Source organism: Tenrec ecaudatus, chromosome 12 (assembly GCF_050624435.1).
Source record: "Tenrec ecaudatus isolate mTenEca1 chromosome 12, mTenEca1.hap1, whole genome shotgun sequence".
Classification (NCBI taxonomy): domain Eukaryota; kingdom Metazoa; phylum Chordata; class Mammalia; order Afrosoricida; family Tenrecidae; genus Tenrec; species Tenrec ecaudatus.
The window spans coordinates 117539718-117555777 of NC_134541.1; the positions used below are offsets into that span (position 1 = coordinate 117539718).

Below are 16060 nucleotides of genomic sequence, written 5' to 3' on the forward strand. Positions count from 1 at the left end.
CGATTGATGACAAATGTCATTCTGGACATGTGTCAACTTCCCAAATGGATGAAAATGTTGTCTGGTAGTTCATTTGGTATTCATTCCACCAGGCCAGACTATTAATCAAATTTTCTATGTAGAGGTTCTGAAAAGATTGCGTATGTAACAGTGTGTGACCAAAAAAGGCCTGTTTTGTAGCAGACGGGACTGGTTTTGCCACCACAATGATGCACCTGCTCATGCAGGCATCTCTGTGTGCCAGATTTTGACCTGACTCACCTGACCTCGCTCCATGTGACTTCTCTTGGTTTCCATGAATGAAGAGAGGCATGAAAGGACGCGATTTGATGATGGAGAAGAGGTGAAGAAGAACTAGGGAGATGCTGTCAGCCATCCAAACAAATGAGTGTGAAAGATGTTTCCAGAAATGCAATTGCAAATTTGACAAGTGTATGTAGTGTAATGGAAATTACTTTGAAGGTGATAAGGTTGCTTAGTAAAACAAATTTAAATACATAGCTTTGAAAAAAAAAATCAGGTTTTTGGGGGGTACCCTCTCGTATATATATATATACATATATATAATGATGTTATATTTCTCTCATGTACTTCAGCCAAAGCACATACTACAAAAGACCAAACACGCAATAAGAATCTAAAAAATTGGCTGTCTTCTTTCTGTAAGCCAAATATCAAAAGCAATTTTCAAATATGTAAAACAGCACCAGCTTTTTAACAACTTTTATTAGTGCTTGCAAAAAATAGTATTTTTACATGGGCAAAGGGAGACAGTGGATGGTGTAAGATATGAAAATAATAATAATTTATAATTTATCAGGGTCCACGAGGGTGGAAGGGTGGAAGAGGGAGGGATAAAAGATCTGATACCAAAGGCTCAAGCAGAAAGAAAATGTTCTGAAAATGGTGATGGCAACATTATGTATAAGTAAGTGTGCTGACACAAGGGATGTATGTATGGATTGTGATAAGAGTTGTATGAGCCCCCAATAAAATGATTTTTTTAAAAGAACACAATGAGTTTGCATTAGGAAGTGCTGCATAGGACCTTTTAAAATAAAGTACTTTTTAAAAAAAGAGCTATAAGAGCCTCCAATAAAATGATTTATTGATTAAAAAATACCTTTTTATTTTCTCAGTTTTCAGTTTTAGTACAGTAAATATCAATTCTTTTAATTCACATAGACATCAATTCTCTGGGGTTTTCCAAAGATGTAAAGAATATCAGAGAGTCTGATATCACAAAGTCTAGTCTGTGATAACTTTTTACTAGCTGCACATGAAATGAAAAATTAAAAATTCAGGGTGAGGTAAGTAGGTGCAAGTTAATATAGGATAACAACTTTGCTTTCTTAGGAAAAACTGACCTTTTTGAGATTATTTCTTTCCTACATTTTTACTTTGTTCTAGGGGGGAAAGTAAACCCCAAATTCAAATATGCTCTATAGCAACCCCTTTATGACGCCTTAAACAGGACAAAGACAGATCTTCCAGATGAGGGAAACCAGCAGCCGTGATGGTGTCTGAAGGATTCCAGCCACGTGGATAATTACAGAAAATAGAGAACAAAGAAAATCAGCTTGAGATCACCATTAGAAGCAGCTCCTCCCTGTGATCCCCTCACAGAGGGGTTTGGAGAGGAGATGGGTCAGTCAGGGTGCGAGGTAGTACCGATGAAGAACACAGCTTTCCCCCAGGTCCTGGATGCTTCCTTCCCCCAACTACCATGATCCGAATTCTACCTTGCAGGGCTGGATAGGACAGAGGCTGTACACTGGTACATATGAGGGCTGGAGGTACAGGGAATCCAGGGTGGATGATACCTTCAGGACCAAGGGTGTGAGGGACGATGCTGGGAGAGTGGAGGGTGAGTGGGTTGGAAAGGGGGAACTGATTACAAGGATCCACATGTGACCTCTTCCCTGGGAGAGGGACAGCAGAGAAGGGGGGAAGGGAGACTCCGGATAGGGCAAGATATGACAAAATAACGAGGTATAAATTACCAAGGGCATATGAGGGAGGGGGAAGCGGGGAGGGAGGGGGAAAAAAAAAGAGGACCTGATGCAAAGGGCTTAAGTGGAGTGTAAATGCTTTGAGAATGATTGGGGCAGGGAATGTATGGATGTGCTTTATGCAATTGATGTATGTATATGTATGGATTGTGGTAAGAGTTCTATGAGCCCCTAATAAAATGTAAAAAAAAAAAAAAAGAAAATTATTAGGGCAAAGAATGTACAGATGTGCTTTATACAATTGATGTATGTATATGTATGGATTGTGATAAGAGTTGTAGGAGCCCCTAATAAAACGTTTAAAATAAATAAATAAATAAAATGATTAAAAAGAAGTAGCTCCTCCCTGTAGGCAGGAGGTACTACAGAAGTTGGAGGCAAAGAATCATAATTTTAATGCTCATACCATTACAGATCAGGAAAATTTGTAAAGTCCATCACTTGGCCACTTGATGGTCAAGCATAACTCATGACCAATTTCTTAACTCTTGAATTCCTTTAAGGACACAGTTCAAGCAAGTCCTCTGTGAGCAAGACTGCCCCTTCCTGGACTGGCAAGGGAAGTGGTCATTCATTTTCAAGCACACTCTGCCTGAGGGCAGACCTTTAAAGATGGCTGGTTAATGGTCAGAATTAACTCAGTGAGGGCTGCCTATCAAGAGTGAAAATGGAGGTGGAGCCCCACTTATAAATCGAGATCTGCCACCAATTAGATGCTTCACCATGAGGCCCTAATACAAAGTAAAACATCATTTTTGATGGTAACAGTTTTTATATGTTTGTCAACAAATAAACTGGCACCTTTACAAGGGGCCTGCAAAAGATCATGGAAATTTGCATGCCCTTTTAATTCAATTTTTCCATGAATATTTGGAAGGCCCCTTTTATTCTGATCTCCAGAAATACTTTTCAGAAACATACCCATCAATTAGATCCAAAATTCTGCAAATGACTGCTTGTCTTTGTAAAAATTGTATTCCTACTAAATGTTTTGAGAATGATGGGTATAACGAATATACTAATGTGCTTTATACAATTGATGTATGTATGGATTGTGATAAGAGTCATATGAGCCCCCAGTAAAATGATTTTTAAAAATTTGTATTCCTACTGCCCACGCTATTTTTTCATGTTCCATCTTCCGCAGGGGCATTAAAGGACATGATGTTGCCTTCAGCTTGTTCTTTGGCACAGCCATTGTGGCTAGCAGTTTTTCTCTCCTGACAATAAGTGAAAGAGTCTGTAAGGCAAAGCACATCCAGTTTGTAAGTGGAGCGCACATGGGCATCTTCTGGCTCTCTGCTTTGGTTTGGGATGTCAGCATCTTCTTCATTTGTTCCTTCCTCCTACTGGTAAGTATTTGGTGTATACCAGCAGACACTTTCCTGCACAGGCACTTGCCTGAATCCTGACACTATGAAATACAGGCTGAAAGCCTTTAAGTACAATGATTTTCTCTGCCCACGTCTTCATCCAACAACTTAGAGCATCTCAGCACACATCAGTGACCAGCTTACTGAACCTGAGCCTGACGCTAGTTTGCTCACTGAGTGTGTGAGAGCTTAGAACAATCTCTGTATTGGGAATGTCTACAATAGCTACACCATCGTCCCTGTATGCTAAACTAAACAAAAGAAGAAACCAGGCTTTTCCAACTAGGAAAAAAGAGAGAGAGAAGGAAGGCTTGTTCTGTTTTCTTTATTGTTATTTTCAGTATGAATAGGTGGGTGGAGCTCAGCCTGAGCCTATGAGCCTGAGTTTTAAAGGGTAGAATGGGGTGTTTTCATCCCTCTGGTGTTCTGAGAAAGGAGCCTTGGTGGCACTGTGGGCTAAGCATTGTGTTGCTACCTATCAAGTCCATGATTCAAACCCACCAGCAGAAAAATACCCACCAGAGAAAGATACTCCCATTAAAATTCATAGTCTCCAGTTGCCTACAGATGGGCTTTGGGTCTCTACTCCACATCCCCCCTCATTCACAATGATATGATCTTTTGTTCTGGGTCTTTGTTTGATGCCTGATACCTGATCCCATTGACACCTCATGATCACACAGGCTGGTGTGCTTCTTCCATGTGGGCTTTGTTGCTTCTCAGTTAGATGGCCACTTGTTTATCTTCAAGCCTTTAAGATGCCAGACACTATATGTTTTGATAGCTGGGCATCATCAGCTTTCTTCACCACATTTCCTTATGCACCTGTTTTGTCTTCAGTGATAGTGTCGGGAAGGTGAGCATCATGGAATTCCAGTTTAATAGAGCAAAGTGTGCTTGCATTGAGGGAGTACTTAAGTAGAGGCATACTGTCCATCTGCTTCCTTAATACTAGACCTACAAATACATGTACATAGATCTTTTCCTCCATCGTCATATATACAAATCTGTCTAGACCAGAAGTGTGTACACAGGTACAGACAAGAGCTGGAAGCACAGGGAATCCAGGATAGATAACCCCTCAGGACCAATATTGAAAGTAGCCATACCAGAAGGGTAAGAGGAAGGTTGGGGGAGATAGGGAGAACTAATCACCTATATCCACCTATAACCCCCTCCCAGGGGGGATAGACAACAGAAAAGTGGGTGAAGGGAGACATTGGTCAGTGTAGGACATGAAAAAAAAATCTATAAATTACCAAGGGTTCATGAGGGCGGGAGGGTGGGGGAAGGAAGGGGACAATGAGGAGCTGATACAAAGGGCTCAAGTAGGAAGAAAAGGTTTTGAAGATGATGATGGCGACAAAAGTGCAAATGTGCTTGACACAGTGGATGGATGGATGGATTGTGATAAGAGTTGTATGAGCCCCCAATAAAATGATTTATTTTTTTAATCATAAAAATAAATAAATAAATTTCACTCAAAAGAAAATTCATAGCCTCAGGTACCAACTCAATGGCCATGTAATGACAACAGGGAGGAGAATGTGGCAAGTCTGCCTCTGTAAAGAAAACCTTGAAAGCTCTATGGGGCCGTTCGCCTATAATGTAACCATGATTTGGAATTCTGCTCTACCATAATGTTATTTTTGGTTTTGTTTGGTGTTCTGGGCTGATTTTTCCTTGCTACACTCTCCCTCCCACCCCTTTAACCCCCAGCCAACAAATCCCTTACCTCTGTGCTTGGTCTTCTTGCTCCTAGGGAGTCTTCTACATCTGTCAGGTGGACGTGTTCTTTGAAGGCAACAACTATACAGATGTCTTGCTGATCTTAATGCTGTTCGGCTGGTCCATCGTTCCTTTCATATACTTGATGAGCTTCTTGTTTTCCAACAGTGCTGCTGCCTACACCAAATTGCTTGCTTTCAACTTGCTTACAGGCATTGCCAGTTTTTTCTTGGTCCACATGATTGATACTAACAGTAAGTGGGAGCCTGTGGAGTTCCCTTCTGTATGAAATTAACTCGGGTTCTGGAAGTATCGGCGATCACGGAAAGAAGCACATGATTAGGACTGGTGTATTTTTAAGATGGTAACTTACTAAATACCTTTGAAAGTCCACCCTTACCAACCCATTTTAGACTACATTACTATGAGAATTCTAAGAGTTCAGTGATTTGGGGGGTAGAGGGGTCACTTCAAGTTCATCCCAGATATATCAGATTCTCTTAGAGAATGATAAAAATGTAACCCCCTGATCCCTCCTCCCATCCTCTACACAGACGATAGGATAATCTGTATTTGGGAGCGGTGGAGGTATTTCCTCCCTGAGAATCATCTCATCTGAAATTCCCTAGAAGGTAAAGAGCCAGCAGATCTGTGGCTAAAGAGATGAGGCAAGTTCTATAGACTAACTGCCTCTGAGAAGACAGATATTCTATATGCATCTTAGGGGGATCTCTGAGTCACCTGTTTGGTTTTTCATTTATGTAGCATTTGTTAAGCCTCTGCTAGAGGCTAGACATAAGGAATATACTCTTAAGATAGATAATGTTCCTATTCTGGAGTATACATAATAATACTAAAGAGAATAACAACAACAACGAAAGCACACGATAGTAGTAAGTGGTCGCATAAAGGTAATAATAGTCCCTGTGATTCGGAGGGAGAGGGGGAATCCCCAGTAGGGTGGCCAATTGAGAATGCTTGAGGGTTATTTTAGTTTGGGGTCTCTTGTTTTGCAGCTAGCCACTTGAATATTTAGTGAAAGAATAGTATTTCAGACTGATGAAGAAGTTAGCAAAAAGGTCTTGAAGTCAGAAGGCACCTAAGCATAGCGTAAACTTACTGCCATCAACTGATAGGGCAAGGTAGACCTGCCCTCTGTGGGTTTCTGAGACTGTACCTCTTTACAGGAGTAGAAAGTCCCCTCTTTCTCCCTCAGAGTGGCTGGTTGTTTCGAACTTCTGATCTTGAAGTTGGTATCCCAAAGCGTAACTACTATGCCACCAGGGCTCCTTTGGCATGGTATAAGGAACAGAAAAAAGATCATTGTGCCTGGATCATTTTCTGAAAGGAATAAGAGTGGTCTAGAGGGGTGAACCGGGACCAGATCTTGAAGGGGCTTATGGACCCGATAGGAGTTTGAATTCTAAGAATGATCTAATGGCATTAGAGTTCTGAGAGAGCTCTTTAATAATCCAGGTTTCCCTATTATTTCCCTCCTCTGGACTCCTAAGAAGCCTGCATAACCTACCTGTCCACTCCTTTATAGACAAGTGGAAATGATACAGAAGTAAAAATTGGAGGAAAAAATACTCTTATCATACCTACCTGAAACAGCTACTCAAAAGAATGTAATACATCTTCCACTGTTATCTAAGAATTATTTTATACTGATGAAATCCTTAGATACATAACTTACTGGTTTCACTTGTATATTTGTTTTTATTGTAGTGTAACATTAATGCAGGCTTAGCAGTTTAAGAATAACAAATTTATTAACTCACAACTTCTACAGGTTAGTAATCCAGGCGCTGGTTACCTGGGGCTTCTGCACAGGATGAAATCAAAGTGTTGTCCAGGCTGCAGTTTCATCTAAGGATGAGGGTCTTCTCCCAAATTCACTGGTTGTGGGAAGAATTCAGTTCCTTGCAACTGTGGACTGAGCTCTCAGGGGCCATTCTTAGATCCAAGAGACCAAGCACAATTCCCTAACATGAGCCTCTCATTCCAACAGAGCAGTTTCGACTTCCTTAAGGGCAGCAGAAGAATCTCAAGACTTTCTGATTCAGGAAGGGCCCGGTTCCTATTTACTTCTCCCTCCTTCCTTCCCTGTCCCTCCCTCCCCGCCCTACCCCACCCAGCTCAACCTCGCCATAGCCTTCCAAGGCACTGCTCGAGGTCTAAAAACCTTTTTTTTGTGTTATCTTTTTTTGTTGTTTCGTTTTTCTATTAAGGGGCCTATTAAATTTGACAGGGGGAGATGTATAAGTAATTAAAAATAGAACTACAGTAATACTTGTATTAATGTTTTTAAGAGAACCTTTTTTTTTCTTTTTTTACATTTTATTAGGGACTCATACAACTCTTATCACAATCCATACGTATACATACATCAATTGTATAAAGCACATCCATACATTCCCTGCCCCAATCATTCTCAAAGCATTTGCTCTCCACTTAAGCCCCTTGCATCAGGTCCTCTTTTTTTTTTCCCTCCCTCCCCTTTCCCCCCTCCCTCATGTTTTATCTTTTATCACTTTAGTGGTGTTATGTAGTTTTTGTCTTTATGAGATTGATTAACTTTGCCGAGCATAGTGTCTTCCCAATTCATCCATGTCACGAAGTGCTTGGCAGTTTCATTGTTTATTTAGAAATGCATCATATTCCATTGTGTCTATGTACTCATAATCAAACTCCCTGCCATTGAGTCGCCACCAACTCACAGTGACCCTATTTATCCATTCCACCACAGACAGGCTTTTTGGTTGTTCCCATCTTTTTGATATTATAGATAGCACTGGCATGAATATGGGGGTGCGCATATCTGTTTGTATTTTGTTCTTTATTTCTTTGGGATAATATAGCAAGTAAAGAGGTTGCATGGTCAGATGGTATGTCTGTTTGCGTTTGTTTAAGGAAGTGCATAATACCTGTACAATTGGCCAATCCTACCTGCAGTGTATGAGTGTTCCAATCTCTCCACATCCTCTCCATCATTTCTTATTTTCTGGGCTTGTTTTTCGTTTTGTTGTTGTTGTTTTGTTTGTTTTTTGGTCTCAGTACCAGGTGAGGTAGTATCTTATCATTATTTTAATTTGCATTTGTCTCTTAAAGCATTTCTTCATTTGATTATTGGCCACTTGGATGGCATCTTCAGTGAAGTGTCTATTCATGCCTTCTGCCAATTTTTTATTGGATTATTTGTTTTTCTTATTGAGGTACTACAATTTTCTGTAGATTCTGCCTTTTATCTAATATATCATTATCAAGAATCTGTGGGGTCTCCTTTTATTCTTTTGATGCAGTCTTTGATGGACATAATGTCATTATTTTAGCAGATCTTGTCTGTAGTATGGGTGTTTGTTTGTTTGTTTTTTAACATTTTATTAGGGGCTCATACAACTCTTATCACAATCCATGCATATACATACACCAATTGTATAAAGCATATCTGTACATTCTTTGCCCTAATCATTTTCTTTCTTTTTTCTTTTCTTTTTTTACATTTTATTAGGGGCTCATACAACTCTTATCTCAATCCACACATATACATACATCAATTGTATAAAGCACATCCGTACATTCTTTGCCCTAATCACTCTCAAAGCATTTGCTCTCCACTTAAGCCCTCTGCATCAGGTCCTCTTTTTGCCCCCTCCCTCCCTGCTCCTCCATCCCTCATTAGCCCTTGATAATCCACAGATTGTTATTTTGTCATATCTTGCCCTATCCGGAGTCTCCCTTCCCTCACTTCTCTGCCGTCCATCTCCCAGGGAGGAGGTCACATGTGGATCCTTTTAATCAGTTCCCCCTTTCCAACCCACTCACCCTCCACTCTCCCAGCCTCGCCCCTCACACCCCTGGCGTATGGGTGTTTTTCATTATGTTTGGTAGTGTACTTATTCCTTGTATTAGGGGCCTTAAATTTTCCCCTAGTTTTTCACTGATAATCTTTTAGAGTTTTAAGTTTTATATTTAAGTCTTTAATCCATCTTGCATTCATTTTGTGTATGATTTCCGGTCAGGGTCCTGTTTCATTCTTTTACAAGTGGAGATAAAATTTTTCCAGCACCATTTGTTGAAAAGGCTCTATCTTCCTTATTTAATGTGTTTTAGTCCTTTATCAAAAATCAGGTGTCAGTAGTTGCTTGGTTTTATTTCTGGGCTCTTTGTTCTGAGCCATTGGTCTACAATATATATCAATACCAAGCTCTTTTGATTACCAAGGCTGTACAGTGGGTTTTGTAGTTGGGGAGTGAGAGGCCTCCTGCTTTGTTTTTATATTTTAGCCGTGTTTTGTTGATCCTGTTTCCTTTCCTTTCCATAAGAAATTGGTGATTAGTTATTCTTTTTTTTTTTTAAGAACTGTGCTGGAGTTGGCTTAGAATAACCCTGAATTTACAGAGTGATATTAGTAATATTTGGAGGACCCCTGGTGATGTCATGGTCACACGTTGGGTTGCTAACCACAAGGCTGTAGTTCAAAATGACCAACCACTCTGTGAGATCAAAGAGAGGCTGTCTAGCCCCATAGAGAGCTCCAGTCATGGAAACCCAAAGGGCAGCTCTATCCTGTACTATAGAGTCACTCTGAGTCAGAATCCACTCCATGGCAGTGAGTTTTGCTTTTTTCAATAGTATTGACATTTTCAGTATAGTAAGAAGAGCCCAGTTCCTTTTAAAGGTACACCCATGAGAAGCTTCTTGTTGATTAACTCAAAGTCTATGATAGGGCACGTGGGTATTTTCTGTAAAATCACGTGACTTTTGTTATAGAACACAACCTAGCCTTAAGAATGGAATCCATATTTATAGTCTCACCCACATTCGAGTGGAGGGAATTGTACAAGTTGTGGACATTGGATGGCAGAATACCGTGGGCCATCTTAGAATTCTGTCACCACGTTTTATATGACGTATGTAATTTCCTATGCTGTTACAAATTATAAACATAGGCTCATAATACTTAAAGAATAAATGTGCCACAACTTAGCTACTATTGTTCCATTAGGTCATTTCCATTGTCTTACCTGTAATGAAATGTATAGCACACAAACATCTCCATGTATAAGGTTTTTCTGTTTCTTTGTTTGTCTTATCATTTTGTTAGGATAAATTTCCAGTTGTGGAGTAATGGGCCATTTATTGAATGTCCTGGAAAATAGTTAATGCCTGGAGCCTCTGGAACCCTAACAGTTAATTTCCGTCTATCTATTCCAACCCTAATTTTTAGAGTAGTGTAGTCACTTCAGCGTTATCCCACACTTCATCCATCACATAAACCCTTCCCTCCTGTATATGCCACTTGATTTGGCTTGTAAGCAGACACATGTTTCCTTTGCATGCAGGACTGGAGAACTAGATACTGTTCCTCTCCACCTTGAGTTGTCTATGATCTCTCCAAACCACTGGACTTTACTATCATTCCAGGCTTCCTGACAAAGGAAAGTTTAGTGGTGCCCAGCTAAAGATTAAAAAAAAACAAACATCCAGAACTCTGTGTTGCGCTAATAAGTTCATACTCGTTTTCTGCTATGGAAATTAACTTACACATTTTCTATCCTAGTGATGAATTTGGGTCATTTCAACCAAATACTGGTCAGTCTATTCTTTCTGTTTCCCACTCACAACTTGGGAAAATCCATCAGTGGATTGTACGACAAATTCCAAGCCCAGAAATACTGCACCCGCTTTTATGGAGACTGTGCAGAAAACAGTGAGTATCAGGGCGAGCCCTCGTCATCCCTAGTAGCAACGAATCTCTGGTTTTGATTACATTCTACATTCAAGCACAGAAGGTAATTTTTAAGAAGGTCTTTCATAAAAACATCTAGAATGCCTACAGATGGTATTTTTAAGATAGATGTGATCTCCCCACTTGGAGAAATAGCCATAAAGTCCCTTTATACCTGAAAAAGTTTAGAAAGGCGAATTGTGTGCTCACCTGACTCTTGTATTGCTTTTAAAAAATCCCAGGGTGTTTAAGTAGTAAGGATTTGTGATGTCACCAGTAGCTAAAATTTACTAACTGCTTTGTATGATCCATGCCCCGTTAATTCTTACAACCACTTCATGATATATAGGTAATTGTTATCCTTCCTTCTATTATTCCACAGATGTGGGAGCTGGGGGGGGGGCGGAAGCTAAAAACACTTTCCTAAGATATCACACTCAGCAGATGTGTGATACGTGGGACCTACACAGTATACCTCCACAGAGTCCTCCTCCTCACTACATGCCTGATGGCTCGCAGCAAAGTGAATGTGCATGATGTAGGGCTGCTCACTGCTGGGACACAGGCTGCTGCACCTCTCGCTTACATTGTGGTTATCTTAATAAGAGGGGAAGGAAACAGCACAATGTGGACTATTAATGTTGATCTGAGTCCACATTTACTTGCTTTGACCCTCAAAGCGTAGAAACAAAGGCTGATTTTCTAGACTCCCTGGGTCCAATTTCTTTTTATTATTTCTTCTTCTTCTTCTTCTTCTTTTTCTTCTTCTTCTGTAAACTGTGTATGAATACTGCAATTAGCACATCGCACTTGTCTGCTAACTTCAGGTGTATGTGTTAATAGCAGTATTCATTTATTGATGGGCTATTATTCATTGATTTAATATCCTGTAAGAAGGGTGTTGATGACATTTGCGCAAGAATGAAAATAGTAACTATTTTTTAAACATTTTATTAGGGGCTCATACAACTGAAAATAGTAACTTAAGGCACAGAAATAGAGCAAGAAAATCTTTTGTTGTGGGTGGGGAGAGGACTATTTTTTATTTATAATTGTTTTATATTATTTGTTGTTGTTGAGAATATACAGAGGGGAACATATACACCAATTCGACATTTTCCAAGCATTAAATTCAGTAACACTGATGACATTCTTCAAGCTGTACAACCACTCCCATCACCCCTTCTGAGATGTTCCTCCCGCCCCATTCACGTAGACTTTCTGTGGGAGGGTTGGGTTGGGTTTGGTGTTTTATTTTAACAGTTTTGTTGACATAATTCAAATATCATACAATTCAGTGGTTTAGCTATATGAAAAAGAACTGTGCAGCCATCACTGCTATCAGTCATAGAAACATCTTCATTCTTTGCTCATTAGGAAATTAGCTCCCCAACCGCCCACCCCCAACTTCCCCTGCCAGAAAATTAAGAAACAATTCATCTAGTTAGTGTCTCTATCGATTTAACTGTCCTAGATCTCAGATAAAGAAAAACATGCCAAAACAAAAAACACACCAACAACAGTAACAAAACAAAATAGAGAAAAGCCTCACTTGAAAAGAAAACAGAAAATAATTAAAACAGACAAAAATCTTAGGTGTGGTTTGGTTGCTAACTTTGGTTGCTCTGGCAACATGAATGTGAGCACGTCCAGGCTGTCAAAGGGGAGCAGAGTGGGGAGGGGAGCGGAGAAGGGAGCTCTTGTTTGAATGGGAGTGCTGGGATCTACAGCCTGGGAATGGGTAGTCTCAGGAGGGTGTGCACTTGGAAGGAGGGCTCTGGCAGAGGAAATGAGAGAGAACTCCACAAATTTAAGGAGAGTATTGTAATAGAACAAAAATACAATAGCCAAGGAAAACAGTATAAAGTAGAAGATAATGTTGCCTTGTGGGTGAGGAATCCTGATATTTGATAGCGTTATTTTGTGATCATGTGCACTGTGTAGGAGAGGTGAGGCCAGGGGAGAGGGGACCGCTCCAGAGACCAAAGCAAGAGAGAAAGAGGAAGGGAGAGAGAGAGAAAACAAAACAAAATGGCAAGTTAAGCTTGGGTACTGATGATGTCTGCCTCACACTGCCCACACAGAGCTATCTCCCAGAGATCAGTGAGGTTTGTCTGGTTGGGTTGCCGGAGGGGTGGGGCAGGAAAAATCAGCTGTGGGTGGAGGAGCAGGTTCACAACTTATGCTACTGTCCAGTGGTAAAGAGGGAGTCTGTCAGCAGCTATTGCTGCTCTCCCTCTTTAAGAAACTTGGTCTCCTTAGCTTTATGTTGAGAGTCAGGAACTTCAGCATGTCCCTCCTAGTCCAAACTTTTGTCTAAGCCACATGAATCCCAGATTTATCTGTCTGATAAATATAGTTAAACATAGTTGAAGATGAACCACAGACGATCCTTGGTACACTTCCTGTTAGGTCATCTTTTGAGAGCCAGAAAGATAGGGTTAGGCTTGGCAGTTCGCTGTAACTTTATTAAAAGCAAGAGACTCTCAGCAACAGAACAAAAAAAAAATCAGTTCGAGGAGGTTCAACATGCAGCTACCATGATTGTAGGTAGGGAAACACAGTGTGGGCAGTAGGGATAGCAGTGAAGGGCAAGAGAAGGTCAGAATTCCATCTAGGCAGGCTTCCTGCAGAGAACTAAAGCTGGAGCAATGGGAAGAGCAGGAAACAGAAACCCCAGGAGAAGGATTCTGTGAACAGCCTTGCTACCAGACAGAAAAGCACGGCAAAGTCATGCATGGCAGATGTAGCTAAGTTAAACTGTACCCATCTTATCCTGGGATCTCCCTTTCAACCCATTTTAAAGTTGTTTCCGTTTTTATAATTTTCTGGGTTTGGGGTTTTGTTTTGTTTTTTACTGTTGAGGTTTCCTATGTTTTGTCTCGTAACTGCTGTTAAGGTTTTTGTTTATTTGCTTCTTGTTTGTGTTTTCTGTGATTTTTTTCATATGTGAAATCCAGGCTAGGTAAATCTATAGGGACAGTAACTGGATTAATCATTACCTAGGGCCATGGTAGGGGAGAATGAGGCAATGGAAGGCTAACCACAATGATTATGAGAAGAAAATGTGCTTAAATTGACTGTGGTGATGATTGTACAAATCTCCTTAGCATGGCTGAATGGTTAAATTGTATTATATGTGAAATATCTGCCAATGAACCTTTTTTTGTAAGGGTTAGGTGAACTCACCCAGAACAAACTGGGCCCCATCTCAAAACTACCATAGGCCTTGGACTTAGAACTAAAATTCCCTGATGGGAAAGGAGGCAAAGGCTGGCCACCCCAGGACTGTGGAAAGGGTGGTCTTTGGAAAAGGACATCATGCTTGGTAATGTAAAAGGGCAGCAGGGAAAAAAAAAAAAGAAAAGAAAGATTCTCACCAAGATGGATTTACACAGTGGCTATGACAATGGGCTCAAACTTAACAAGTGTGAGGAGGACACAGGACCAAGCATTGTGTTGCTCTATTTTACGTAGGATCATTAGAAGTCTGAACCAACTCAATGACCCCTAACAACAACAACAACTAAGCATTAGAACTTTTTTGGACAGCAGTATCAGAAAAAGAGCAACTTGCCAGGTTGAGTTGTTTTGTTTTTAGTGGAAAATTATTTTAAGGATAAGTGTCATCTATGACAGTCCCAGGAGTTCTAATAGCAATGTAGCCTAACCTCAAGAAGGAGAAGGGGGGAAAAAAGAAATCACATTCTCTTTCTATTTCTCATCTCAGCCTCTCTCCGCATAGCTTATTTGCTTTTATTGTATTTTTTGTTTTGTTTTTGTTTTGTGACTACTTTCCCTACTCACCATGCCCTCAGCTTCATAGTTCACAACCAAGACACACAGACACTGACTGTGCGCTACCAAAATTTCTAAATACAAATCGGGACAATATGCTTACCCCACTTGAGTTGGATGCTCACTCCTAAGCCGGAAGATGTGGACCAAATAGTCAGGTATTGCCCCTGAAGATATACTTTTTAAATCTCTGAAAGAAGAATAAAGTCCCAGGGAAATTATCCGAGAAGTTGAAACTGAATGAAGGGTCCAGCCACCACCCACTGTAGCCAATCACAGAGGCATGATGAGGATCAGTGTATGTTTTACGAGCAGATCTGAAAGGTCGGAGAGAGAATTCTCCAAAATTGCTTTGTTTTTTTACCCTTGTGGTGTGGTTTTTATACTTTCCTTGGAGTCAGCGCTTGGCATCTTTTTCCTAAAAGTACACCCTTCCCATCTGGGAATACGAACTCTATTACTTGTGTATGTCAGGCTTTCTTCCAGGTTGGTTTCATCTCTTTTTAGTAAATTGCTTATGACACTAACCCACTAAGCTCAGACATATGAAGTACATTCCATGAAGGATGAGGCCGGGGAGATTTTGTGCTGCAGGGAACGAAAACCTAAAATGTTATAAATATAGTAAGGGGATGTGTTAAAGAGCCCTCTCTCAAAGCGAGAACTGTAAATTGCCAAGCATTATGAAAATTGAATTTTGGTTTAAAAATATGAAAATGATCAATTAAATTGTAAAACCGCTTCAGCCATGGAGGCCACGCAGTTCAACTGTAAATATATCATCAAATATATGGCATACATTTTACCTTCAGTTTATTTGGTCATAATACTCACTTCTATTTACATAGGCTCAAGCCTCACCTTTGATTGCCTCCAGAAGCAGTCTCTATCTACTCACACCTTTGATAGGAAAGAAGATTTATTTCCAAAAGACAAACTATCCAAACCCAGAAAGTAAAGTGAGTGACGTGTGGGTACTCTCGCTGTGTTAAAGTGAATGCCTCTCTTTTCCTCTTTTCCAGACATCAAATCTAAACAGACCCACTATGGACTTGAAGGTCATGGGATTGGAAAATATGTGATTGCCATGATTGTCACAGGCTTCTTGTTCCTCATTCTGCTCTTCATCGTGGAGGTCAACCTCTTGAAAATTAGGTCATTTTCCTCTACTTTCCTGTACGGTAACTTCCTCAAAAAGCGGAAGATGGTGAGTAGATGAGGTCTTACCTCACAAACGCTCAATGAAGACTCCCCCTGGTGCAGTGTGAACCGCCTCCCGCCTGCAAAAGTGGCTGCCACCTATTTTATAATTTTGACTAAATTGTAAGACTCATATTCACACCCCTTGAAGGAAACTGATGGCCCAGTCTTTCAACGACTCAGTAATTTTTTGTCATGTAACTTCTTTTTTTTTTTTA

At 40.3% G+C, this 16060-nt stretch overlaps 1 protein-coding gene across 1 annotated transcript in view; it reads left to right on the plus strand.

The window, feature by feature from the left end:
• Positions 1-16060, plus strand: part of LOC142422895 (phospholipid-transporting ATPase ABCA3-like) — an 83143-nt gene that overhangs the window by 51571 nt on the left and 15512 nt on the right. The window contains exons 13-15 of the mRNA XM_075528114.1: positions 3160-3364; positions 5148-5367; positions 15665-15849. Of these exons, the coding sequence (XP_075384229.1) occupies positions 3160-3364; positions 5148-5367; positions 15665-15849 (610 nt within the window). The remainder of the gene's footprint in view (positions 1-3159; positions 3365-5147; positions 5368-15664; positions 15850-16060) is intronic.